Source organism: Ochotona curzoniae, unplaced genomic scaffold, assembly GCF_017591425.1.
Source record: "Ochotona curzoniae isolate NIBS_2020 unplaced genomic scaffold, NIBS_Ocur_1.0 contig_4432, whole genome shotgun sequence".
Taxonomy (NCBI): Eukaryota; Metazoa; Chordata; class Mammalia; order Lagomorpha; family Ochotonidae; genus Ochotona; species Ochotona curzoniae.
In genome coordinates, this window is record NW_024466276.1 from 20,107 (window position 1) to 45,909 (window position 25,803).

The 25,803-nt window shown below is 47.2% G+C and overlaps 1 protein-coding gene across 1 annotated transcript; it reads right to left on the bottom strand.

Annotated features, from left to right (window-relative positions):
- Positions 1 to 732: 732 nt before the first annotated feature.
- Positions 733 to 24,082, bottom strand: LOC121160193 (proproteinase E-like; the record flags this gene model as incomplete). The annotated part of the gene is made up of 10 exons (XM_040985846.1): positions 733 to 885; positions 1,465 to 1,607; positions 1,806 to 1,942; positions 4,106 to 4,234; positions 4,360 to 4,463; positions 7,068 to 7,177; positions 9,023 to 9,086; positions 17,144 to 17,289; positions 23,050 to 23,113; positions 24,032 to 24,082. Coding segments are annotated over 10 exons (1,101 nt in total), but the record flags the coding sequence as incomplete, so codon positions are not given.
- Positions 24,083 to 25,803: the final 1,721 nt, after the last annotated feature.

Below are 25,803 nucleotides of genomic sequence, written 5' to 3' on the forward strand. Positions count from 1 at the left end.
GCTGAGAGATCTTTATTATTTGTAGAGAATATGGGGTCCTCATGAACAGCAGGAACAACTGCCAACATTCTGGAAAAGGAAGAGGACAGAACATCCCGGTTAGCATCACAGGTTCTGGAGTCACATAAAACTGGGGTCAGCTTCTAGTCTCACCACGCATTCCCTGTGGACCTGGGAGAGTGACTTGCTCTCTCTGAGCCTCAGCTTCTTCACTAATGGTTGTGGTGATCATAGTACTTGCCTCATCAGTGATCTTGATTAAACTACACTGGATCGCTGTCTGGTGCGTGTGTATATGGGCTTTAAGTGGTTGTGACTGCTGAGAATGTGGACAAACTTAGGCTTCTGTAACTAGCCACCCCCTTTAGATGCGGCAGAATCAGCATCCTTCATCACGGGCCTATCCACTCCACATCTTCTACACCAGTTGACTGTGTGACCCTCTGTACTTTATATGACAAGAAAGGACTTGAGCAGAGGACACACCGGGAAAATCTCAATGAAAAAGGAAGTACAGAGATCCATCTAAGCCGGTGAAGTTCAGAACCACACAGAGCAGAACACACCCAGGACCCTTTGGGAATGTCCCCCAAGGACACTTCAACACTATAATTCTAGGGATCCCTGCAGCCCATCACCAGGATTTGCCCTTTCTGTCTTATCCCCCAGCCCATCTCAGGAAAACGTCCCATGCCCCAATGAAAGCCCTGCCAGCTGCCCAAGGCTGCTCACAAACTTAATCCAGGCAATGTAGGCTGACACACGCGTGAACACCGTGGGCTTCTTCTCAGCGTTGCAGCCATAGCCAGAAACAAAGCTGGCAATGCCATGAACCTCCCAGGAACCATCCTCTGCAGGGCAGTTGAGGGGTCCTCCAGAGTCACCCTGTGAAGGTCAAAGGAATGGAGCCTGAGCCACATCTCAGCTGGAAGGAATTGTCCCTGACCCTGACCTGGGGGTTGCAGACACACCCACACTGCTACACCTCTCCCAGGCTCAGGGCCTCAGCTGGCCAGGACCAGGGTCTGTGCTACCACAGCTGCTGAGCAGGAAGGGACCCACACAGGACCTCAGCACAGCCCCTGGCACAGAGGGAGCCCTGAGAGACACCAGTGCCCCTGCTGGCAGCACCTTCCCTGCTGCCTAAGACTCAGCTGCCACAGCACAGTGGTTGAGGATCCCTGCAGAGCCCAGAGTGGGTGACTCAAAGTGGTAGTGTGAGTGTCCCAGATGTGCTGAGGGGGCAGCCTGAGCAGGAGGAGGGACAGTGATGGTTCCAGGTGAGGGGGCCTGTGATCTGGGACAGGAGTCAGGGTGTGTGGGCTGTGCTTAATTCCTCCATATCATTCCTCAATTCCTCCTGGCATGGGGGATGCCTTGGCCTAACAGAAGGCAGCTCCTCCACTTCCACCCAGATGGTAGAACACTGGGACTCTCCCCAATTGCCAGTGTAAACAGACTCACAAAGCAGCCAGAGACTTCATATCCACCAGCACACACATGACAGTGCTTCACGGTGTCACCCCACCACTCCGGATCAGAGCAGTGTTCATGATCCACCACAGGCATCAGACCCTCCAGTAGTACATCTGAGGCTGGACCTTCAGCTGTAGGAACACAGAGCAATAAGCATATGTCTGGATCTTGACTAGGTTTCTTGTGACAGGCATTCAAGGTCCACAGCTTTTCAGACCTAAGGGGACGCTCCTCCTATTTTCCCAACATCCACAAGGTTTTGTAAACCACTGCATCATTGTCCATGGCCCCAGGTACTTTTTCTCCCACTCTCCCTGGTCAGTACATACTCAATGTGTAGCCCCAGCCACTGAGGTAGCATGGTGTCCCATGTGGCAGCTTGTATCCAGATGGAGGGAGGGTAGCAAGCTGGACTGTGTCCGTCAGCTCAGCACAGTGTTCTAATCTTCCTAGAGCGATGTCATAGCTGTGGGGAGGGAAGAGTCATGTAAGCCTGGTCCTCCAGATCCCATGCCAGACCTTTGCTCAAAGGCTTCACACCTGCAGAAGGTCACACACAACAATTCTACGAGCAACGCTTGCTGCTAAGACCTTGAGTTAAAAGCTACCCAAATGCATTTTTGGTGGGAGTGTAGATCATATAGATACTATGGAATCAGTATGGAAAGTGCTGAAATTTGATCTACCACATGCCTCAGCTTCCTACTCCTGGAAAATATCCAATGAACTGAAATATGTATAAAACAGAGACCTGAAACCCAATGTTTAGAGCAGCACACTCCATAAGAGTTGAAACATGAAAACAATCCAGATGCCTTTCAGAAGAGGATAAGAGAGAAAATAGAGCATCTACTCCAGGAAATACTACACAGCTATTGAGAAGAATGAAATTCTACCTTTGCAACAGTGTGGTCCCAACTATATAGTTGCACTCAGTAAATATAACTATATAGTATACTCAGTACAAGTAAATGCATATATTCTCATCAGTGAACTGTAATACCTGCAAGTCTGTAGGTGAGGTTACATTGCAGTGGGCATCAATTCTCCCAAATAAAAATAAGTAAACCAGTAAAACTGTTAATATATACTGAAAATTTGATACCAGATTATTTTATAACTGGCTACACCTACAATACCATGATAAAATTAAATAGTAAAAGTTTAATTGTGTTACTGTTACTATTGGAACAATATGGGTCAAAATAGTAGAAGGGGAGAATCAGGAGGGAGGAATGAGAGGGGAAAGGGAAGAGAATGCTCCTTTAACCTCCAAATTATTTCATGGAAAATAGTAACAATAAGAACAACTAAGCATTTAGGTGAACCCTACTATTCCAATCTAACCCACACCCGTGTCTAAGGCACAGCACACTCCAGAAACCCCCACTGCTTCACTCCTTTTCATCTTTGCTCATCATAATTGTCCTTAGTTTCCACTGTTGGTTTTCACACTCCAGCTATATCAAAACATGACAGTTTAAAATACACTTTGGGGAGTGCTTTGGGCACAGCTGCGATGAGGCTGCTTCACACATCACAGTGCTTAGTTTCAAGTCAAAACTTGGCTTCCCATTCAAGCTTGGGGCTTACGTGCACCCTGGATCAACATGTGATAGCGCAAGTGCTTTGATTTCAGCAACCACTGGGAGACTCAAAGACAATTCCTGCCTAATCTGGACAACTCCACCCTTAGCTGCTGGGTGCATTTAAGAAGGAAGATATTCCTTCTCTCTCTCTGTCACACACACACACACACACACACACACACACACACTTACTTCATCTCTCTCTGCCTTTAATCAAAACAAATAGCAACAATTTTCAAAACACGAGGAATACAAGGACCCACCGACATTTGTGGGGTTGTGATCAGACTGAAGCCTGAGATCTGATATTTTTAGCAGGTTCCCAGGGGACACAAGTGCTGCTCTCCCACAGCCCACACTGTGGGAACCACTGCTCTGCCTGCTCTCACTAGGGACATTTCCTATGGGTCTCACTTGTCTCCATACATTCCCACAAACCCTGTGGGGAAGGGCCTGGGCCTGGGTTTCCATCAATGGCCTCTCACTTCCATAGTGCTTGTATGAGGGTTCTGCCCCTTCCTGTGGTCTCTCACCAGGAACCACTAGAGCCTCCAGAAAAAAGGGTTTGACCGCAGGTAAGGAATGAGTTGGAGTCTCCTCCAATCACCACCATCACAACCCTGACACAGGTCACCCTGGACAAGTAGAAACCTCAGGTCTGGAGCAGGGCACTCACTTCCCAGGACACTCAGGGAAGGATGCTCACAGCCTCCTCTTCCTCCCACACAGCCAGGAATTCAGGCTGTGCTGGAGGAACCTCTGCTGACCACAACACACCTTGGACTTGTGGAAGAGGTCTGAGGCTCCTGAGCTCCAGGGACACTGAGCCCAGAGCCCTGGGAGAACTTGCTGCCTCTCCCAGGACATGCTGTCCCCTGTGTAGAGTGAGATGGGTGCTGCTGGTCTCTAAGGATCTGCCAAGTGTGTGTGAGCTGGGCTGGAGTTTTCACCATCCCCATTTTTTCTGGGAGTCTCCTATATGAGCTGTGGCTCATGGGGAAGAACACAGTAGCCTGGTACCAGACTTGGAGTTCACTTACCCTAAGGATGCATAATCATCATCGTAATCTGGGTGCTTGACGATCCTTTTCACAGGGATGATCTGCTCCGAACCTGACAGTGAAGTAAGGTTGTGTGCACCCAACATCACCCAGTACTGCCCTTCATAGCTGCCAAAGGAGGAAAAGTCAGTTTAGGCTTCACTGTCCACCTCCCATGGTCACCCACTGGCACAGGATGCTTCGGTCTCACAGGGACAAAGATCAGGGAAGAGAGGCACAATGGGTGAACTCACGGGAAACAATGCGCAGCTGTCATAACCCAGTTCCGTTTGATAAGCGACCCGCCACAGATGAAGTACAGATAACCATTGTCATTGTTCAGATACAACAAGGCAACCTGGGAACCAGAGGGAAACAGTCTGAGAAATCCAGACACACACTGAACGTTTGTGCATGCAGTGTGCACTGAACACCTTAGAGGGTGCCATCCACACAGAACACCAGAGATCCTCCTAGATGCACAGAGTGCTGCATGCACACCTGCTCAAGGTGGTCCTGTACTTGTCCAAAAGGATCATAACTGGACTCTCCAGTATACCCACCCCAGACCCTGTGAGCTCTCTGAAGACTCCGACCCTCATTCTCTGCCCTCTAGGATGCCCAAAAACCTCATAGCCCCACAAATCCTCTGATTTCTCAGACTACCATTACGTTACAGCTCTTATGTCAGCTCTTACAAGACCTCCTCAAGTTTCTGAAGCATAACTCACCCTGATTCCTTTGCCCCCTTCTCATTTCCTTCTCATTCAGATTCTCAAAATCTCCCTGGAAACCAAGGTTGACAAAGTATGGCCCACATCTCCAGGCTGGCTGTGGTCTGTGTGAGCACAGACACTCACTGCACACAGGCCACTAACACACACACAGATGCTCTCTGCCGGTAGTGATGTCTCATGTATTTTCCTGACACTTTTTAGAGAGAAATCCAGATAGAGTGTCTAGCTCCTGACTTCAAGAGAAATATCTTAATATCTCTAAATCTGTTTGTAGCTCACTATCATGTCTGTCTCTATCTCGAGCTTTACCTCTGGCTCTTCCTCTCTCTCTCTCTCTGAGTTTCTTATTTCCAAATAAATAAATGGATAAATGATAAGTCAACTTTGGTAGTACACTTGGCAGTGATACATATTTCCCTCACAGTAATGGCTTCCAAAAACATTAAAAATAATAATAAGAAGCAACATGTTCATGTTTAGACAAATAGCAACCAAAACGTAGGCTTTTAGCCCTTTGATTTATCAATTCCAATTCCAAGTCTCTTTCCAAGCAAGCAAAGAGCTAAGTATTGATTACTCACTGCAGCCTTGCTTTTAGAAACAAAATAACTGGAGATAACTCATATAAGCATTAACAAGAGGCTGGAAAAACAGTGTCATACAAGAGTTCTAGGTGATTACTATGCATGATGTGCTAAACTGTATATTATGTCTTGGACTGTCCCAAACACAAAACACACAAATCGCTTATGTTCATCTCCTATGACCCAGAACCTCAGAATGTGAGTAGGTTTGGACACAGGGACTATAAAGAAGCAGATAGAATAAAATGAATTCACAGAATGACCTCTAATTGACTAGCACTCACATCCCAACAAAGAGAGGGTTAGCACACAGACTGGCTCATGGGGAAGATCAGTGAAGGCCAGAGAGGACACAGATGGGGAGAATAGAATTCCCAAAAGTTCTGATGAGAGTCCAACAACAGATTAAGTTCAGGACATGCTACTGTTCATAAAATGAGAAGATCTGATGTCCCAGAAACACAGCTCTGAGAGAATTCTAGGCTCACAAGTCATTGTACAATGCATGACTAAAGCAGAACTCTTTAACACAGGAACAATTGCCTCTTTCGGTACTTGCAGTGCACAACCTGCCAAACTACTCGTGTAAGATGCACTGTCCCCTGGGATCTCTGTGATCTACTGGTCTTTACATGCAGGCCCTGTGATCTCCGAATGGATTCCCACATTTTCTGCCTTCTACGGAAGCCCCAAACTTTCTGTTGAGTAAGAGCCCAGAAGACTCTGATCACTCAACCCCCATTCTCCTGGGCTCTTGTATATTCTGAACCATGAAATGCACTAAGATTTTATCTTCTGAAGCATGAAATGCACTTAGATTTCCTACTCATTCATATCCTTCAAGTCTCCCTCAACACAAAGGTTGGCAAAGTGTGACCCACGGCCCAATACTGGCACTGGTCTGTGTGTACACAGATGCTGAATGCACATAGGACACTTACTCAGACACACATGCTCTCCGGCTGCCTTCCTGCTGTCAAGGCAGGGCTAAGTCACTGCTGCAGAAGTCATGTAGCTGACAGGGATACAAGCACTCACTCTCTGCTCCCACCCAGAATGTAACTGCTGACACTGCACAAGAGAATGTTTGGGAATATGGAAATATTCTCTGCCTCCTCTCCAAAGGGGAACCACTGGTTACATGTGGCTGTTGTAATGTGGATGGCACAAAGAAACTAAGTGTAGAATGTTATTTAACGTATTTAATTGACACTTAAAAGTCCATTGCGGTTATGGTTACTGTGCTCCACAGCAAAGCAAGCCTTGCCCTTAGTACTACCTTACACTGCCCTGATCCAACTCTTCCTTCTCTGTGCTCCAGAACGCAGAGCCCTATTGGGGACTCAAGGAGATGAAACCCATGCCTCTATACAGTGCCTGGATTCCTCAACCACAGCACCAATCCCTGGAGTAAAGCCTCCCTTCTTCCCCAGATGCAGCTGATTTGCAAAAGGCCCAGTGAGCAGTGCAGGTGGAACAAGTAGAACCTCCAGGTGAAACTGCCTTTTCGAGGGTTCTAGAATCTTAGGTGATCAAGTGAGTGCTGGAGAAGGAACTGTAGCGTCAACTCAGGAAACCTTGCAATCAGATCTTGAGTCAAGGGCCCACAGAGGGAGTCACTGCATTCAGTGTAGCTCTTACCTGCCAGGGATATTTGTTGTGGGGCACTACAGGCACACCATTGACCACACGGCTGGAGGAGTTGGAGAAATGTCTGGAAGGGATGTGGATTGGTGGATGTGACCCTGAAACTGGAGAGGAAAGAAGAGGAGAGGCATCAAGCAGCCAGAAGGGATCCAGCAGGAAAGGGGATCAGAGTTTCAGGACTAGAGTGCCAAACACAGGCTCTGTGACCCCGTGCAAGCCCCTTTCCCTCTCTGACCCTCAGGAGCAGCCATCTAGGAATACTGAGGGCTAGGACTGTAATGGAGCTTTCCAGATTCCAAGGAGGGCACAGGAACAGATAAAAATGCAGTCTCCGTAATAATGATGGAAAAGATGGAGGTGGTTGACAGTTAAAATAATGATTACAATAATGATTGCAGTCAATTTAGAGTATAGACTTGGAGTGGGCACTTGGTGTTGTGTCTTTGACACCCCACAAAACACCAACAGCTCACCACAAGTGCCTGGGTTTGCATTTTGACTCCATTTCCAATTCTATCTCCTTGCTTATATCTCCTGCCCTAACAGGCAGCGGTTGGGTCATGAGACCCACTGGGACAGGCTAGGGAGGAGCTTGGAGAAGGACCAAGATGAAGGGACAGACATGATTGTGTACCTGTGTCTCCTTCTACCTCTGAAATGAAATACATCAAAAACATTTTTTGAAAGAATAGAGCCCTTAAAGCAAGACATTCTGGGTTCGAAAAACAGACTTTTGGACCTGTCTGGTGGTGTAAGCCTGCTGCTACAAGTGCCAGCATCTCGTGTGAGGAATGATTCATGTCCCAGCTGTCCACTTCTGACTCAGCTCCCTGCTTCAGACCTGGGAAAGGAGCAGAGGATGACCCAATACCTTGGGCCCTTAAACCCACATGTGTTGAGACTCAGGAGAAGTTCCGGGCTCCTGGCATTGGTAGCATTGGATTGGCTCAGTTCCAGCCATTGCAGGCTATTTAGGGAAGTAACCAACAGATGGAAGTCCTTGCTCTCTCTCTCTCTCCCTTTCTCCATCTCAAATGCACAACCTCTCCTTCCTGTGCAAAAATCTGCTCCAATAAAAATAAACCTTTTTTTAATTAAAGGAACAGGGTGTAACCTTGTTCTAGAATGCACTACTTTACTTCTCTAAGGTCAGTTGAGCTGTATGTAAAATATGTACATTAGTAGTGCTGACCTCTTCTAGCTGTGATGAGAATAACATGAGATCATGTAACAAAATTCCCTGAGTTTCCAGCTGAGCATACTGTAAGCACTCACCAAATGTTACCTGCTACCATGACTGTCAGTCACAGAAGCTACTCAGAGGAGGAGGTCCTGAACTGCAATGTAATGAGACAGAGTAGAACACAGGATATGGAGGCAGGTAGGGAGAGTGTGAGTGGAGAATTTGAACATTCAGCAAAGGAGTGGAAATTCCACCCTACATAGTCTAAGCACAGAGCCAGATCCACCCACTCAACTTTACTCACCGTCCACACTAAGGACTCCCTTCACAGCCCTTGGTGCTGCTTCTAGTCCTTCTCCTGACCTGGGCCATCCCCTGCTTCCACTCTCCTCTCCTCACCAGCACCAAGCTAAAAGCCCACATTGAACTCTCCCAGCTACATGCTGAGACCCCTCTGAGGGAAGCCAGTGTTGGGATCATGGAATCCAGGATGGGAAGCATATTTCCAGGTTCCTGGTCCAGGCCAGCACAGGAAGCACAGATTCAAGCTGGAGGCTTACCCAGGGCCACAAGGAGGAGAGAGCTCAGCAGCTGCAGCATCCTGAGTCTGGAGAAGAACATTGAGATGTGGACCTTGGGCTCTAATATAGGGCCAAGCTTGGCAGAGGGGCTGGACTTGGGTCTATTTCCAAGAACAGCTGGCATAGCACAAGATCTCCCAGGATCCAAGGCCACAGCCCTTACCCAATACATGTGGAGGACTTACAGCCAATGGAAGACACCAGGGCTCCCTGCAGCATCTGGCTGCACAGTTCATACAGGGTCACCAACTGATAACAGAGAAACAAGATGGAAAATTGGCATCAGAACATACCACCTCCTTCAGGAAAAAGCACAGGTGCTAGAACCATCAGACCTGGATTCACACCCTCTCTGGGCCACTTCCCACCCCGAGACCTTGGGCTCACAGCTTCACTTCTCTGAGTCTCAGGTTTCACATCTCTAATATGGGATCAATCAATATTTGTACCCACCTCAATCAAGAGACCTCATCAGTACCTGATGTAAGTAGATCAGACCCTGCCATAGGGGTGCAGGCCAACAGAAGACATTCTACTTAGAAACTCTAAAAGACTGTTGGAACTCATTAATAACAGAGTTTCAAGATTGCAGCATATTCAATAAACACTTAGAAATCAATGACCTTTTGTATACACAAGCAATTCCAAGGTTGAGAAAGAACTTGCAAGATAACCAACCATTCACAACACCTACAAAAATGTTAATACCTTGAAATAAATGTAACCAAGTATGTGTGTAATCTTTATGATAAAATTATAAAATGAAAAAAAATAGAGGAAGACATCAAAAAATAGAAAAATCTGCCAATTTCACGGATTGGTAAATTAATGTAAGCAAACTGCTTTTATCAACCAAAATTAATATACACATTCAAGATGATCACAATCAAAATACTCTCCTAAGGCATTCTTCTCAGACCTGGAAAAAAAATCTTAACATTTCTAGGAAAATACAAGAAACGCTGAATAGCTAAAGCATGTTAACAGAATCAAAGCAGGAAGCATCACAATACTAGACTTCATGAGGTACAACAGGGCATTTCTAAACAAAATAACATGGTGCCACTAAAACATACACGAATGAGGGAACAGAACAGAAAAATCAGCAATGAACCCACACACCTGCAGCCACATAGTTTTTGGTGAGCCAAATCATTCTAGGGAGACAGGATAGTCTTTTCAACAAACAGTGCTGGATAATTAGAATCACATATGCAGAAGAAGGAAGCAAAATCCCTACCTTACACCTTATAAACACAAGTTAATCCTAAATTGATCAAGCATTCAAATCTATACTATCCAAAAAACAACAACAAAAAGAAAGAAACCCTGTATCTCGCAGCTAAATGAATACATTTAGAAAACACTATGCTTAGTGAAATCAGCCAGTCCCCAAAACACATATATCATATATTCTGATCTGTGACAATTATGCTTCACAGAGCACAATTACATACAATCGCTAAAAATAAGATTAACAACCTGGGAACTAATTTCTGTTTACACCCTCTGGATTGTTCATGATGTCTTTACATTTTGAAGTGTTAAGCTTGTGCTTTGGAATCAAAATGGAAATATTCCAGGTTTACAAAAAGAATAATTGTAAATAAGTTAATGGTAAATGTGTTACAATGTTAAATTCATGTGATCTAAATGAGCTTAAGGATTAATTTAAAGATTTATTTTATTTTTATTGGAAAGGCAGATTTACAGAGAGAAGGACATACAGAGAGGAAAAACTTCCATCCAATGATTCACTCCCCAAGTGGACACAAAGCCCGGAATTGTGCCACTCCAAAACCAGGAGCCTGGCTAGAGCCTGTTCCAAGTCTCCCACAAGGATACGGGTCCCAAGTTTTGAGCCATCCTTGACTACTTTCCGAGGCCACAAGAAAGTAACTAGATGAGAAGCAGAGCAGCCTAGATTGGACCAGTGCCCATATGAGATTCTGGCACATGCAAGACAAGGACTTTAGACACTAGGCTACCATGCTGGGCCTAAGGATTAATTTTATTTTTTTAATTATTATTTAATAATCTTACTTGGTTGATTAGGGTACAAAGGGTCAGGGGCTAAAAGGTGAAAGTTGGTAATATCATTGTTTCCACAATAATATAATTTTTCCTGTATCTGGGGTCAGGGGAAAAACAAGGGGTAAAGCCGCAACGAACCTCCCACCCATCCCAGATCCCTGATTTAGGCCACGCTCCGAGGGTCCTGCTGAAACAGTTTTGATAGTTGAACAGTTCTGGATTGCTTCCAATCTCGCAGTTCCAATCTAAATGAAACCTATTCAGAATCCACTGCCTGACAGTCTCTTCATGGTTGGGGTTCTAAGATCAGCAGTTCAGTTAGAGAGATCTCCAAAGAAACTGCATCTGAAATGATCCGATACCCGATTCTTGCATGAGTTTGACAGTACACACTCCAACATCATCTGTCGTCCCAATCAGCTTATGCACATGCTGGTCATTGATATTGCTGGGTCAGTTCTGTTTCCAGCCCTGTCTTCCTTGTGAATCATCGGGTATTGTAGTCCAGCTCAATCCTACCCACTTCATACTCGGTCCTCATGCAAATCAATGGGAGCTGCAGCCTTGCTGGAGAAACTCCCTGTAACCCCACCAGTTCTGCCCCTACACTGGTTTCCATGCTTGCCCGTATGTACAACAGACATACTTTCCCACATCCCATTTAGCTCTGGCATTGTGTATGGGCATTGAAGCCTAGTTCAACCCAACCAACTTAATATCCAGCCCTCACACATACTGGCAGGTGCCTTTCTGTCTAGCCACCCCTGCCCCTGTCCTGGTTTTCGTGCTGTCCAGTAAGAGTAGTTACCCATGATAAAGGTGCCCACTATCTCCCTTCTAGGCCGCACCCACTTCCAGATTATGCACTTTCCAGGTGGTTCTGGCATTTGACTTGACAGAATTATCCACTAGTGCCAGCCTCTGCATCTGATGATGTGGCAAAGCCCAACCAACCCTCACCTACTCTAGTTTTTGCTTGCACCAGTCAGGACAGTCAGCCCAATCTGGCCCTTCCCCAATCAGGCTCACATGAGGCCCACAGGTGTTGTAGCCCTGCCTAGTCTGATACGCCCCCATCCAGACTCAAGCTTTCTGATGGAAGTAGTTGTCCAGCAGGGGGCCCACATTCCCCTGCCAACTTTGCCTTCTCCCCCCTCCTCCCCCCCCGATTATCACATGTGCTGTTTGGGCACTGCAACCACATCTGGCACTGCTCATCTTGCCTTGGTATTCCTTAATGTGTACTAGTATGTGTTGCAACTGAACCTGGCTCAACCCACACTCTGTTCTGGTGCTCAGATTCGCCAGCAAGTGATGTGAACAGCTTCAGCCTGGTCTGCCCCCAACCCATGCCATGTGTATGCCAGTGGCACAATTTCCATTGCCTGTTCTGGGCTGTTTCCTATTGTGCTTCTTGTGCTTACCTGCAGGGACTCTGTACTGCCAGAGGAATTGTCCAGGCTCCTTCAGCAGAAACCCTCCCAGTGCTAGATTTCACGCATACCAGTGGGTTCCATGAGCCAGCCCTACTCAGTTCACCTCCTGTCCTAGCAGGAACAGGGGCTTTTCCTGACTGGCCTTCAACCCAATCTGGTTCTTACTGTTGGATGTTTCAACCCAGCCACAACTCTTCCATACCCACCTACAGCTCACAAATGGTTCAGTAAGGGCTGAGACCTAGCCTAGTCTGTCACACATCTACCCTGGTCCTCCAGAGCACCAGAGAGTGTTGGAGTCTGGCCTGGCTTGGTGCTTCCAGTCCCAGTCCACACTTGTGCCAAGTGAGGTTACAACCATTTCCTGACCTGAACGCAGCCCCAATTCCAGCCCATGTGCTATTTGCTGGGAAACTCAACCCAGCTAGGGTTTCCCCTTAGTTCCCCAACTGGGCCTATTCCCAGCCATAGATCACGTGCAGGCCAGTGGTTGGTCTGACTTTGCTTGGCAGAGCCCCTCATTTGTCCTGGCCCCTGCCTTAGATGCTGTGGCTTAGAGTCCCTGGCACACGCAGAGCAGTAGGTGCCAGGGCCTACTTGGCTTGACCTGTGCTCCAACCTGATTTCTGTTGTTTCTTGTGAATTAAGGTTTGTTCAGCCCTGCCCATTCTGTCCCCTTCCAGTGGCAGCCCAGCCCACCCCACATCCTGTTTTAGGATGCACATTCAGGTGCTGCTGCCTTGGCCTGCCCTGACTGTTGTGGGTTCCTTTACCTGTGAGTGATGGCAGGAGGCATGGTCACTCCTAGCTTAGATCATCATAACCTCAGCTTGCGAGTTAACCAGCAGGACTTGTATTTCCACAGGGTTGGGCCCATACAACCCCACAGAATCTGCCCCCAGACCAAGTTCTCTCGCTTGCTGGATAGTGTCTTGACCCTGCCAAAAGGGACCACTCCACAACTCCATCACCCAATCGGGTAATGGTACCCAACACTGCCAAAGAGGCCCTCATACATACCTTTGGTGTGGGCTGGTGTGTGGTGATCAGTGATGTTCTATGCTAACAGCCCATCTCTGGATTCCTAATTGGGCTGGTGAATCTGTGTAACCCAAATTATCTTGTGAATACTTCCCTCCAAACCACCAGGTCTCAGTCCCCACGCATGCCTGAAACTTTCAAGATCCTGTCACTGGGAATCACCCAAAATTCACTTCTCACCTACATTAAAACTGGCCTTAGTCATGGGTGTCCTCAGGCAGCAACTACATATCTTAAAAATCCTGAGTTTGTTGCCAGGCGGCCAGCAGGCAAAGCCTGGCACCACTTGGTACACTGGCCGCCCTGGGGGAAGCCGAGGACTTGTTCTCTGCCTTCCAGCAGTGTCTTTGGCCTGAGTCCCCAGCATTGGGTCCGACCTGGCAGGGGCACCCCCAACACACAGCCGCCACACTGCAGGGTGCTGCAGTTGCCCCAACCCCAATGCCTGAACCACTCCCAAACTCACCCAGCTGCCAAGGATTAATTTTAAATACACCTATTTTGATTATTATTTATTATTACCTAATGTTGAATCATTGCATAGTTTCACATATTACCCACCTAAAAGTGAACAGAAATGTAGTAAAACGTACAAATTCCCCAGCATCTCTCTTATACCTGAATCAACACCACACCATGAGTTGCACCCTCAAATCCTGAATAGCCACAATCATATTCCACTGCCTTCCTTGGAACACTAGCAGGGAGCTAGAGGGAAAGATCAATCAGGGCATTGCACCACAGATAGTGGCTTAATCCACTACAACACAGTATTATATTAAAAAATCAAGTTATTCACTAAAACTTACTTTAAAAGTTTGAATTATTGAGACTATAATATCTTTTGTAATGAAAATTGAAATGTTGATCAAATCATTAACCATCTGTGGCAAAATTTTCTTATTCCCATGTGTGGTGAGACAGGATCATAGGGACCATAGCTGTTCTCATCTCTTCTCTGACACATGGTAGTATTTTATGGGGACACCATGCCTGGACACCACATTCCACCATGCTTTATTCTGAAGCTATTCTGGATAATTCTCCAAGGGCCCTGCTCTCATCCATCAGGAGGAAGAGGACATTCAGAATTTACAGTCCTATAATGCCTTAGCCACACATATAAGTTACTTGTCACCAGTTTACCTTAGTCAGAATGAGCAATGCCTGTGTGATTCTAGAACTCTTATATATCCTCCACAAATTGCCAATCCAGGGTCTCCGATGTATACTGTGGGTGTGACTCACTATCCGAAATACCTCTTTTGCAAAAAACACGTACACACACACACACACACACACACACACACACACACACTTAAGACTTATTTATTATTTACTTTAAAAGCAGTATTAGTGAGAAAAAGAAGATCAGAGAAACACACATACAGAGAGAAAGAGAGAGAGTGAGATGGTTTGGCTCATTTCCGGCCATTCTGGCCACTTGGGGAGGGAAAGAGCAGATGGAAGATATTTCTCTCTGTATCTCCTTCTCTGTAAATCTGACTTTACAATAAAAACTAAAATCAATATTTTAAATAATAATGAGAGTGATTGACAAGTGCTTTTGCTGGGGCTAGGCTCCATCCAGTGGAGTTCAGAGCAACATGCATCCAGAGGTGGGCTGTGTTTTGTTTAATCTTCCTGCACGTCAGATGCTAACACTTGACTATTTATGTTCTCTGTGTGCAGCACTACACCTGTTCCTGTTTGGCGTGTGTGTGATGCATTGTCCGGTGACCAGGGTTCACTCAGGCTATCCCACTCATCTCTACACTCTCATCCTGGTGCTGGTCATGAAGACGAAGTCAGCCAATGTTTCTTGGATGTCCCTGCCAGGCATACATCTCAGTAAGTAATGATCACTTCAGAGCAGGATTCACTTGACCCTCCCCTTCAGAGCCCGCCACTAAAATAAGGAATGCATGATAGTGAGTGAATGAGTGAATGACAACAGCACTCCTTCTCCACCAAGTCAGTGGAGGAATGAACCCCTGACCTTCCACTCTACCATGAGCCTCCAGAGCAGAGAACCTCAGACTCATTGAAGGTGTCATTGTTTGCTGTGCCTCCATGGGAAGACACTGATATCTAGGGACTAATTCTAGTGGACCTGCTTGTCCTTTGTCCTGGTACTACCTCAGTTTCAACAGTGGAAGTCCTGGGTCTGAGAATCAACAGTCCCAACCAAAACAAGAGCATCATCACACCATCAGGACACCGTCTTTGACCTGGGAACAAAATTATTCTTGTCCTCACATGAGAGATTGAATCTGCTCTCATCTCTGCAATTCAGCTCTCAGATTTCAGGAACACACCACAGGGGAAGAGGCAATGTAGAAAAAAGACCCAACTCAAAACTTGCTGAGAAATCTTTATTATTTGTAGAGAATGTGGGGTCCTCATGAACAGCAGGAACAACTGCCAATGTTCTGGAAAAGGAAGAGGACAGAACATCCTGGTTAGCATCACAGGTTCTGGAGTCACATAAAACTGGGGTCAGCTTCCAGTCTCACCACTTATTCCCTGTGGGTCCTGGGAAAGTGATTTGCTCTCTCTGAGCCTCAGGTTCTTCACTAATGGTTGTGGTGACCATAGTACTTACCTCATCAGTGATTTTGATTAAACTACGAAGGACCCTATCACTGGCCTTGGTGCATATTTACATGGACTCTAAGTGATAGTCACTGCTGAGACTGTGGACAAAATTATGCTTCTGTAACTAGCTGTCCCCAGAAGATGCCAGAGCATCAGCTTCCCTGATCACAGCCCTCACCATTCCACATTTTCTACAACAGTTGGCTGTGTGAGGGTCTGTAATCTATGACAAGAAATGGTTTGAGCAGAGGACACAATGAGAGATTCTCACAAAGTACAAAGCTCCACCTAAAGTTTGTGAAATTCTGAGGCCACACAGAGCATAACACATCTCCATGCCCCTCAAGATGTCACCACGGACCCTCCAACAATGCCCTTCTATGATCCCTGCAGCCACAAAACACCAATATGCCCTTTCTGTCTTGTCCCCTAGCTCATCTCAGGAAAATGCCCCATGCCCCAGTGAAGCCCTGCCAGCTGCCCAGTCCACACAAAATTAATTCAGTCAATGAAGCACGACACTCAGGTAAAAAGAACCAAAGCTGACTATGCCACAGACCATCCAGAAGCCATGCTCTGCAGGGCAGTTGAGGGGTCCTCCAGAGTCACCCTGTCATGGTCAGAGGGGTGGAAACTTACCTGCCATCTTCTCAGCTGGAAGGAATTGTCCCTGACCCTGACCTGGGGGTTGCAGACACACCCACACTGCTGCACGTCTCCCAGCCTCAGGGCCTCAGCTGGCCAGGACCAGGGTCTGTGCTACCACACCTGCTGAGCAGGAAGGGACCCACACAGGACCTCAGCACAGCCCCTGGCACAGAGGGAGCCCCGAGAGACGCCAGCGCCCCCTGCTGGCAGCACCTTCTCTGCTGACTAGGAGGACTCAGCTGCCACAGCACAGTGGTTGAGGATCCCTGCAGAGCCCAGAGTGGGTGACTCAAAGTGGTGGTGCGAGTGTCCCTGCTGTGCTGATGGGAAGACTGAGCACCAGGAAGAAGAAGGGACAGTGATGGTTCCCGGGTGAGGGGGAATATAAGGTGGGACAGGAGTCAGTGATGTGTGGGCTGTGCTGACTTCCTCCAAGTGTTGCCTGGCCTGGAATCTACTTGGAGCTAACATAGAAGGCAGCTCCTCCACCTCCAGAAAGATAGTAGAACACTGAGACCCTTCCCCAATTGTCAGTGTAAGGAGACTCACAAAGCAGCCAGAGACTTCATATCCATCAGCACACACATGACAGCGCTTCACGTTGTCACCCCACCACTCCGGATCAGAGCAGTGTTCATGATCCACCAAAGGCAGCATCAGACCCTCCAGTAGTACATCTGAGTCTGGACCTTCAGCTGTAGGAACACAGAGCAATAAGCGTATGTCTGGATCTTGGCTAGATTTCTAGAGGTGCGGCATTCAAGGTCCCACAGCTCCTCAGATCCAAGGGGATGCTCCTCCCATTATCCCAACATCCAAAAGTATTGTGTACCACTGCATCACTGTCCATGGACCCAGTGTTTCTCTTTCTCCCACTCTTTCTGGTCAGTACATACTCGACTCAACGTGTAGCCCCAGTCACTGATGTAACATGGTGTCCCATTTGGCAGCTTGTATCCAGGAGGAGGGAGGGTAGCAAGCTAAACTTTGTCCATCAACACAGCAATGTTCTAGTCTTCCTAGGACTATGTGATAGCTGTGGGGAAGGAAGAATCATGTAGAACCTGACTCTCAAAAGGAACCAGATCCCATGCCCAACCTTTGCTCAAAGGCTTCACACCTGCAGAAGGTTGTACACACAAATCTACTAGCAACACCTGCTATAAGAACATAAGAGAGTAAGTATGAGAGAAAATATGAAGGATCTACCCCATGAAATACCACACAGCTATTGAAAAGAATGAAATTCTACATTTGCAATAGTGTTGTCACACCTACATAGTTGTATTCAGTATATATAACTACATAGATATATTCAGTACAATTAAAATTCATAATTTTCATGAATGAACTCTAACACCTGCATGTCTGTAGGTAAAGTTACATTGCAGTGTGCACCACTTCTCCCTAATAAAAGGAAGACCACCAACGAAACTGCTGAATATATCTGAAAATTTGATACCATATTTTCTGTGATTGGCAACACCTGAAATACCACGATGGACATAAATTTTAGAATGCTAAACTTGTTACTGTTACTAAAGAAATGTACAATTATAATGATATTTGAGGAAATATAGGAAGGTAGAAATCAGGAGGGAAGAAGAGAGGGGTTGGGGAAAGGAACAATCTTTTAAACTCCAAAATTGAATCATGGAAAATAATAATAAGAACACCTTAGCACTTAAATGAACACTACCGTTCCTGTCTACCCAACATCCGTGTCTAAGACACACAACACTCCAGAAACCTCCACCTCTTCAGTCTTTCCCATTCTTGTTCATCAAAATTGACCTTGGTTTCCACTGTTGACCTTCACACCCCAGCTACATCAAAACATGACAGTTTAATAACACACTTTGGGGAGTGGCGTGGGCACAGTGGTGAAGAGGCTGCATCACACATCACAGTGCTTAGTTTCAAGTCGAAACTTGGCTTCCCATCCCAGTTTGGTGCTCATATGCACCCTGGATCAGCAGATGACAGCCCAAATGTTTTTGTTTCAGCAACCACTGAGAGACTCAGAGACAATTCCTGTCCATTCTGGACAAGTCCAGCCTTAGCTGCAGGGTGTGTTTAGAGTAGGAAGACATTTTCTACTTCTCTCTGTTTCTGTCTTTATCTCTCTCTCTCTCTCTCTCTCTCTCTCTCTCTCTCTCTGTCACACACACACGTACACACACACACACACACACACACACACACACACTTGCTTCATCTCTCTGTCTTCAACTAAAACAAATAAGCAACAATTTTAAAGACACGTGGAATACAAGGACCCACCAATGTTTGTGGGGCTGTGATCAGACTGAAGCCTGAGATCTGATACTTTTAGCAGGTTGCCAGGGCAGACAGGTGCTGCTCTCCCACAGCTCACACTCTGTCTGCTGTCACTACAAGCATTTCCTCTGGGTCTCTCTTATCTCCATATATCCCCAGGAAGCCCTGTGGGGAAGCGCCTGGGCCTGGGTTTCTATCAATGGCCTCTCACTTCCATAGTGTTAGTATGATGGTTCTGCCCCTTCCTGTGACCTCTCACAATAAAACATTAAAGCCTCCAGAAATAAAGGTGTACAGTGTTTCAGGTCACCTGGGACAAGTGAAACCCTGAAGGCCAGAACAGGCACTCAATGCCCAGGACACTCAGGGAGGGAGGGACACCCACGGCCTCCTCTTCTGCCCACAGAGCCTAGGAACCCAGGCTGTGCTGGAGGAATCTCTGCTGAGCACAGCACACCTTGGACTTGGGGAAAGGGTCTGAGGCTCCTGGGCTCCAGGACACTGAGTCCAGCAGTCCCGGGAGAACTTACTCCCTCTCCCAAGACATGCTGTCCCCTGTGTAGGTAGACAGATTAATACTGCCGGTCTCTAAAAATCTGTTCAGTGTGTGGGAGCTAGGCCAGTGTGGTCATCCTCCCCACTGTCCCTGGGAGGCTCCAGGTGAGCTGTGGATCTTGAAAGGAAGAACACCGAAACCTGCTCCCAGGCTGAGAGATCACTTACCCTAAGGATGCATCATCATCATCATAGTCTGCGTCCTTGATGATCCTTTACACAGGGATGATCTGCTGTTGAGAACTCGACAGTGAAGACAGGTTGTGCACACCTAACAGCACTCAGTACTGCCCATCGTAGCTGTCAAAGGAGGAAAGGTCAGTTTAGGCTTCACTGTCCACCTCCTATGGCCACCCACTGGCACAGGATGTCTGCGTCTCACAGGGACAAAGATCAGGGAAGAGAGGCACTGTAGCAGAACACAGGAAGCAATGCGCAGCTGTCATAACCCAGTTCCGTTTGATGAGCGACCCGCCACAGATGAAGTACAGATAACCATTGTTCTCATACAACAAGGCAACCTGGGGCCCAGAGGGAAACAGTCTGAGAGATACAGGCACACACTGAAGGTTTGTGCATGCAGTGTGCACTGAACACCTTAGAGGGTGCCATCCACACAGAACACCAGAGATCCTCTGAGATGCACAGTGTGCTGCATGCACACCTGCTCAAGGTGGTCCTGTACTTGTCCAAAAAGATCATAACTGGACTCTCCAGTATACCCACTCCAGGCCCTGTGAGCTCTCTGAAGACTCCGACCCTCATTCTCTGCCCTCTAGGAAGCCCAAAACCTCACAGCCCCACAAACCCTATGATCTCTCTGAACCCCATTCTCCTCCACCTCAACTCTTTTAGGACCTCCTCAAGCTTTTGATGCATGACTCACCCTGATTCCTTTGCCCCCTTCTCATTTCCTTCTCATTCAGATTCTCAAAATCTCCCTGGAAACCAAGGTTGACAAAGTATGGCCCACATCCCCAGGCTGGCTGTGGTCTGTGTGAGCACAGACGCGAACTACACACAGGCCACTCACACACACACAGATGCTCTCTGCCGGTGGTGATGCCTCATGTATTTTCCTAACACTTTTTAGAGAGATCCAGGATCCAGATAGAGTGTCTGGCTCCTGACTTCAACTGCTTGTCTGTTAGTGGTATGTGGGAGAAGAGAAATATTTTACTATCTCTATTTCTATTTCTAGCTCTCTACAATGTCTATCTCTACATCTAGCTTTAGCTGTGGCTTCCTAGGTCCTCTCTCTCTCTCTCTCTCTCTGGCTCTCTGAGTCTCTTATTTCCAAATAAATAAATATATTTTTAAATATATTAAGAATAAGCCATATGGATAAATGATAAGTGAATTTTGGTAGTTCACTTGTTAGTGATTCATATTTTCCTCACAATAATTGTTTCCAAAAATTAAGAATAATACGGAGCAACACTTTCAGGTTTAGACAAATACCAAATGAAAACTAGCATTTTTGTCCTTTGACTTATCAATTCCAATTCCAAGTCTCTTTCCAAGCAAGCAAAGAGCTAAGTACTGATTACTCAATGCAGCCTTGCTTTTAGGAACAAAATAACTGGAGATAACTTATATGAGCACTAACAAGAGGCTGGAAAAACAGAGTGTCATACAAAAGATTACTAAGTGATTAATATACATGATGAGCTACACTGTATGTCTTGGACTGTCTCAAATGCTATATGCACAAACCATATAAGTTCATGTCCTACAACCCAGAACCTTAGAATGTGAGTAGGTTTGGACACAGGGACTATAAAGAAGCAATTAGAGTAAAATGAATTCACAGAATGACCTGTAATTGACTAGCACTCACGTCCCAACAAAGAGAGGGGGTTAGCACACAGACCAGCACATAGGGAAGATCAGTGAAGGCCAGAGAGGACACAGATGGGGAGAATAGAATTCCCAAAAGTTCTGATGAGAGTCCAGCAACAGATTAAATTCAGGACATGATACTGTTTATAAAATGAGATCTGATGTCCCAGAAACACAGCTCTGAGAGAATTCTAGGCTCACAAGTCATAATGCAATGCAGGGCTGAGAAAGATGCTTTAACACAAGAACAATAGTCCATTTAAACATATGCAGCACACCACCTGCCAAACTACTCATGTAAGAAGTACCATCCAATGGGATCTCTGTGATTTACTGCTCTTTCCATCCAGGGCCTGTGATCTCTGAAAGGACTCACATTTTCTGCCTTCTAGGGATGCCCCAATCCTCTTTTTTTTTTTTAATTGTTGTTAACATTGTATTATGTGATACAGTTTTATAGGCACTGGGGATTCCCCCCACCCCTCCCATACCCCTCCCCCCTTGGTGGATTCCTCCACCTTGATGCATAACCACAGTTCAAGTTCTTACCAATCCTCTTACCTAGTAAGAGCCATGAAGACTCTGATCATTCAGCCCCCATTCTCCTGGGCTCTTGCAGCTTCTGAAGCATGCATTACACCCAGACTTTTGTCTCCTTCTTCTTTCCTACTCATTCAGATTCTTCAAGTCTTCCTCAACACAAAGGTTGGCAAAGTAAGACCCACGGCCCAATACTGGCACTGGTCTGTGTGTACACAGATGCTGACTGCACACAGGCCGCTCACTCAGACACACATGCTCTCTGGCTGCTTTCCTGCTGCAATGGCAGGGCTAAGTCACTGATGGAGAAGCCATGTAATTGACAGGGATACAAGCACTCACTCTCTGCTCCCGCCCAGAATGTAACTGCTGACATTGCACAAGAGAATATTTGGGGATATGGAAATATTCTCTGCCTCCTCTCCAAAGGGAAACCACTGGTTACATGTGGCTGTTGTAATGTGGATGGCACAAAGAAACTAAGTGTAGGATGTTATTTAAAGTATTTAATTGACACTTAAAAGTCCCATGAGGTTATGGTTACTGTGCTCCACAGCAAAGCAAGCCTTGCCCTTAGTACTACCTTACACTGCCCTGATCCAACTCTTCCTTCTCTGTGCTCCAGAACGCAGAGCCCTACTGTGGGACTCAAGGAAATGGAACAGAGTCCCTACCCATGCCTCTAACAGTGCCTGGATTCCTCTATCACAACATCAGTCCCTGGAGTAAAGCCTCCCTTCTTCCCCAGATGCAGCTGATTTGCAAAAGGCCCAGTGATCATTGCAGGTGGAGCAAGTAGAACCTCCAGGTGAAACTGCCTTTTCGAGGGTTCAAGAACCTTCGGTGATAAAGTGGATATTGGAGAAGGAACTATAAGTTCAACTAAGGAAACCTTGCAATCAGATCTTTGTGTCCCTTGAAACCCCTCTGAGGGAAGCCGGTGTTGGATTATGGAATCCAGGATGAGTAGCACATTTCCAGGATCATGGCCCAGGGCAGCACAGCAAGCATAGATTCAGGCTGGGGGCAAACCCAGGGCCACAAGGAGGAGAGAGCTCAGCAGCTGCAGCATCCTGAGTCTGGAGAAGAACATTGAGATGTGGACCTTGGGCTCTAATATAGGGCCAAGCTTGGCAGAGGGGCTGGACTTGGGTCTATTTCCAAGAACAGCTGGCATAGCACAAGATCTCCCAGGATCCAAGGCCACAGCCCTTACCCAATACATGTGGAGGACTTACAGCCAATGGAAGACACCAGGGCTCCCTGCAGCATATCGCTGCACAGTTCATACAGGGTCACCAACTGATAACAGAGAAACAAGATGGAAAATTGGCATCAGAACATACCACCTCCTTCAGGAAAAAGCACAGGTGCCAGAACCATCAGACCTAGATTCACACCCTCTCTGGGTCACCTCCCAGCCCAGAGACCTTGGGCTCACAGCTTCACTTCTCTGAGTCTCAGGTTTCACATCTCTAACATGGGATCAATATTTGTACCCACCTCAATCAAGAGACCTCATTAGCACCTGATGTAAGTAGATCAGATACTGCTATGGGGGTCCCCCTGCTAGGCCGGATCCAAGACTGGGGACTCAGGCCAAAGCTACTGCCAAACTGCAGTGACTTTGTCCTTGGCTTTCCCCAGACCCAAGAGAGATCTTCCCCCCAGGGTGAGTACGCCATGAGGGGAACTTGGAAACTGGATTAAAGTCCTAGCTCTGCCCTGCCACTAAACCTGCAGCAGGCCCAGCCTGAGAGGGGTCTCAGCCTTGGGATAGGGGGTGGCTTGCAACTCCCTATATTGTGGCGACTGTGGGGGTTGCCCCTGCCAGACCGGATCCAAGGCTGGGGACTCAGGCTAAGGCCACTGCTGAAAAGCAGTGATTTTGTCCTTGGCTGTGGGCCAGCTCTAGGGTTTTTAGGGTATGAAATTGCTGCTTAGGGACACCCATGAATAAGGCCAGTTTTAGTGCAGATAAGAGATGAATTCTGGGTGATTCGCTGTAACAGGGTCATGAAACTTTCAGACAATTGTGGGGACTGAGACCTGGTGGTTTGCATGGGAGTGTCCATAAGATCTATTTGGGCTAGACTGATTCACTAGCTAAATTAGAAATCCTAAGATAGACTGTTAACATAGAGCATTTCTGACTGCCACACACCAGTTCACACAAATGTTATGGATGGGGGCCTGTCTGGCAGGGCTAGGTACCATTACCCGAATGGGTGGTGGAATACTGGATTCTTCATATTTGGCAGGGTCTAGACACTAACCAGAACATCAGAGAACTTGGTGCAGGGGTAAACTCTGTAGAGAAGTGTAGGCCTAATCCTGTGGAAATACGAGTCCCCCTGCTTAGCTTGCGAGCTGGGGTGGTGATGGGCTAAGCTAGGAGTGTCCATGGCAGCTGCCATCAGTCACAGGTAAAGGAACCCACAACAGTCAGGGCAGGTCAATGCAGCAGTACCTGAATGTGCATCCTAAAACAGGATGTGGGGTGGGCCAAGCTACAACTTGAACGGGGCAGACCAGGCAGGGCTAAGCAAACTTCAACTCACAAAAAAGAAAAAGAAATCAGGATGGAGCACATGTCATTCTAACCTAGGCTCTTACTCCAACTGGTCTTCATGAGACAGAAATAACACAGCAAAGTATCGAAGGCAAAGGATGAGACAGGTGAAGGGCTAAGCCAACTGAGTCAGAGTACCCACTGACACACATCATCTAGGGTTGGAAATAGACTCGGTTGGGGAGCTGTGAGAGTACAACCTTGCTGGGTTGGGTTTCCCACGGGAGGGTGTGGGAGCTGGAGTGGGGGCTGCATTCTGGTCTGGATATGGCTGCAGTCTCCCTTGGCACTAATGTGGCTGGGACTAGGTGCACCAAGCAGGGCTAGACCAGCACCATCTGGGGCTCTGGAGAATCTGAGTAGATGTAGAATGCACTAGGCTGGGTCTCTGCCCCTACTGAGCCATGTGTGAGCAGTATCTGGGTATGAACTAGCCTTGGCTGGGGTGAAACAGCTAACACCAAGAACTGGAATGGATTGAAGGCCAGCAACAAGGGCTGGCCCATGGAACCACCAGTCAATGCAAGACCTGGCATAGGGAGAGGGTCAGAAGGAGGAGCTTGCGAAACTCCTCTGTGGGAACACAGCCCCTACAGGTGAGTGCAAGAAAACTATATGGAGCAACCCAGACCAGGCCAGAGGAAAATACCTACCATCATACATATGGCATCAGTGGGGGGCAGACCAAGCTGAACCTGTTCACATCACCCGCTGGCGAATCCAAGCAACCACCATAGAGTGTGGGTCAGGCCAGTTTTGGTTGCAACACATACCAGTGCACATAGGGATTGTTAAGGTGAGGTGAGCCATACCAGATGTGGTTGCTGCACCCAAACATCACACATAAGAACCGGGGGGGCACATAAGAACCGGGGGGGGGGGGGGTAGAAGGCAAAGTTGGCAAGGGAATGTGGGCCCCCTGCTGGACAACTACTTCCATCAGAAAGCTTGAGTCTGGATGGGGGCGTATCAGACCAGGCAGGGCTACAACACCTGTGGGCCTCATGTGAGCTTGATTGGGGAAGGGCCAGATTGGGCTGACTGTCCTGACTGGTGCAAGCAAAAACTAGAGTAGGTAAGGGTTGGTTGGGCTTTGCCACATCACCAGATGCTGAGGCTGGCACTAGTGGATAATTTTGTCAAGTCAAATACCAGAACCACCTGGAGAGTGCATAATCTGGGAGTTGGAGAGGCCTAGTAGAGAAATAGTGGGCACCTTCATCATGGGTAACCACTCTCACTGGAGAGCACAGCAACCAGCACAGGGGCAGGGTTGGCTAGACAGGAAGCCACCTGCCAGTATGTGTGAGGGCTGGATATTAAGTTGGTTGGGTTGAACTAGGCTTCAATGCCCATACACAAGTACCAGACCTAAATGGGATGTGGGAAAGACTGGACATGCCTGCAGTACATACTGGCA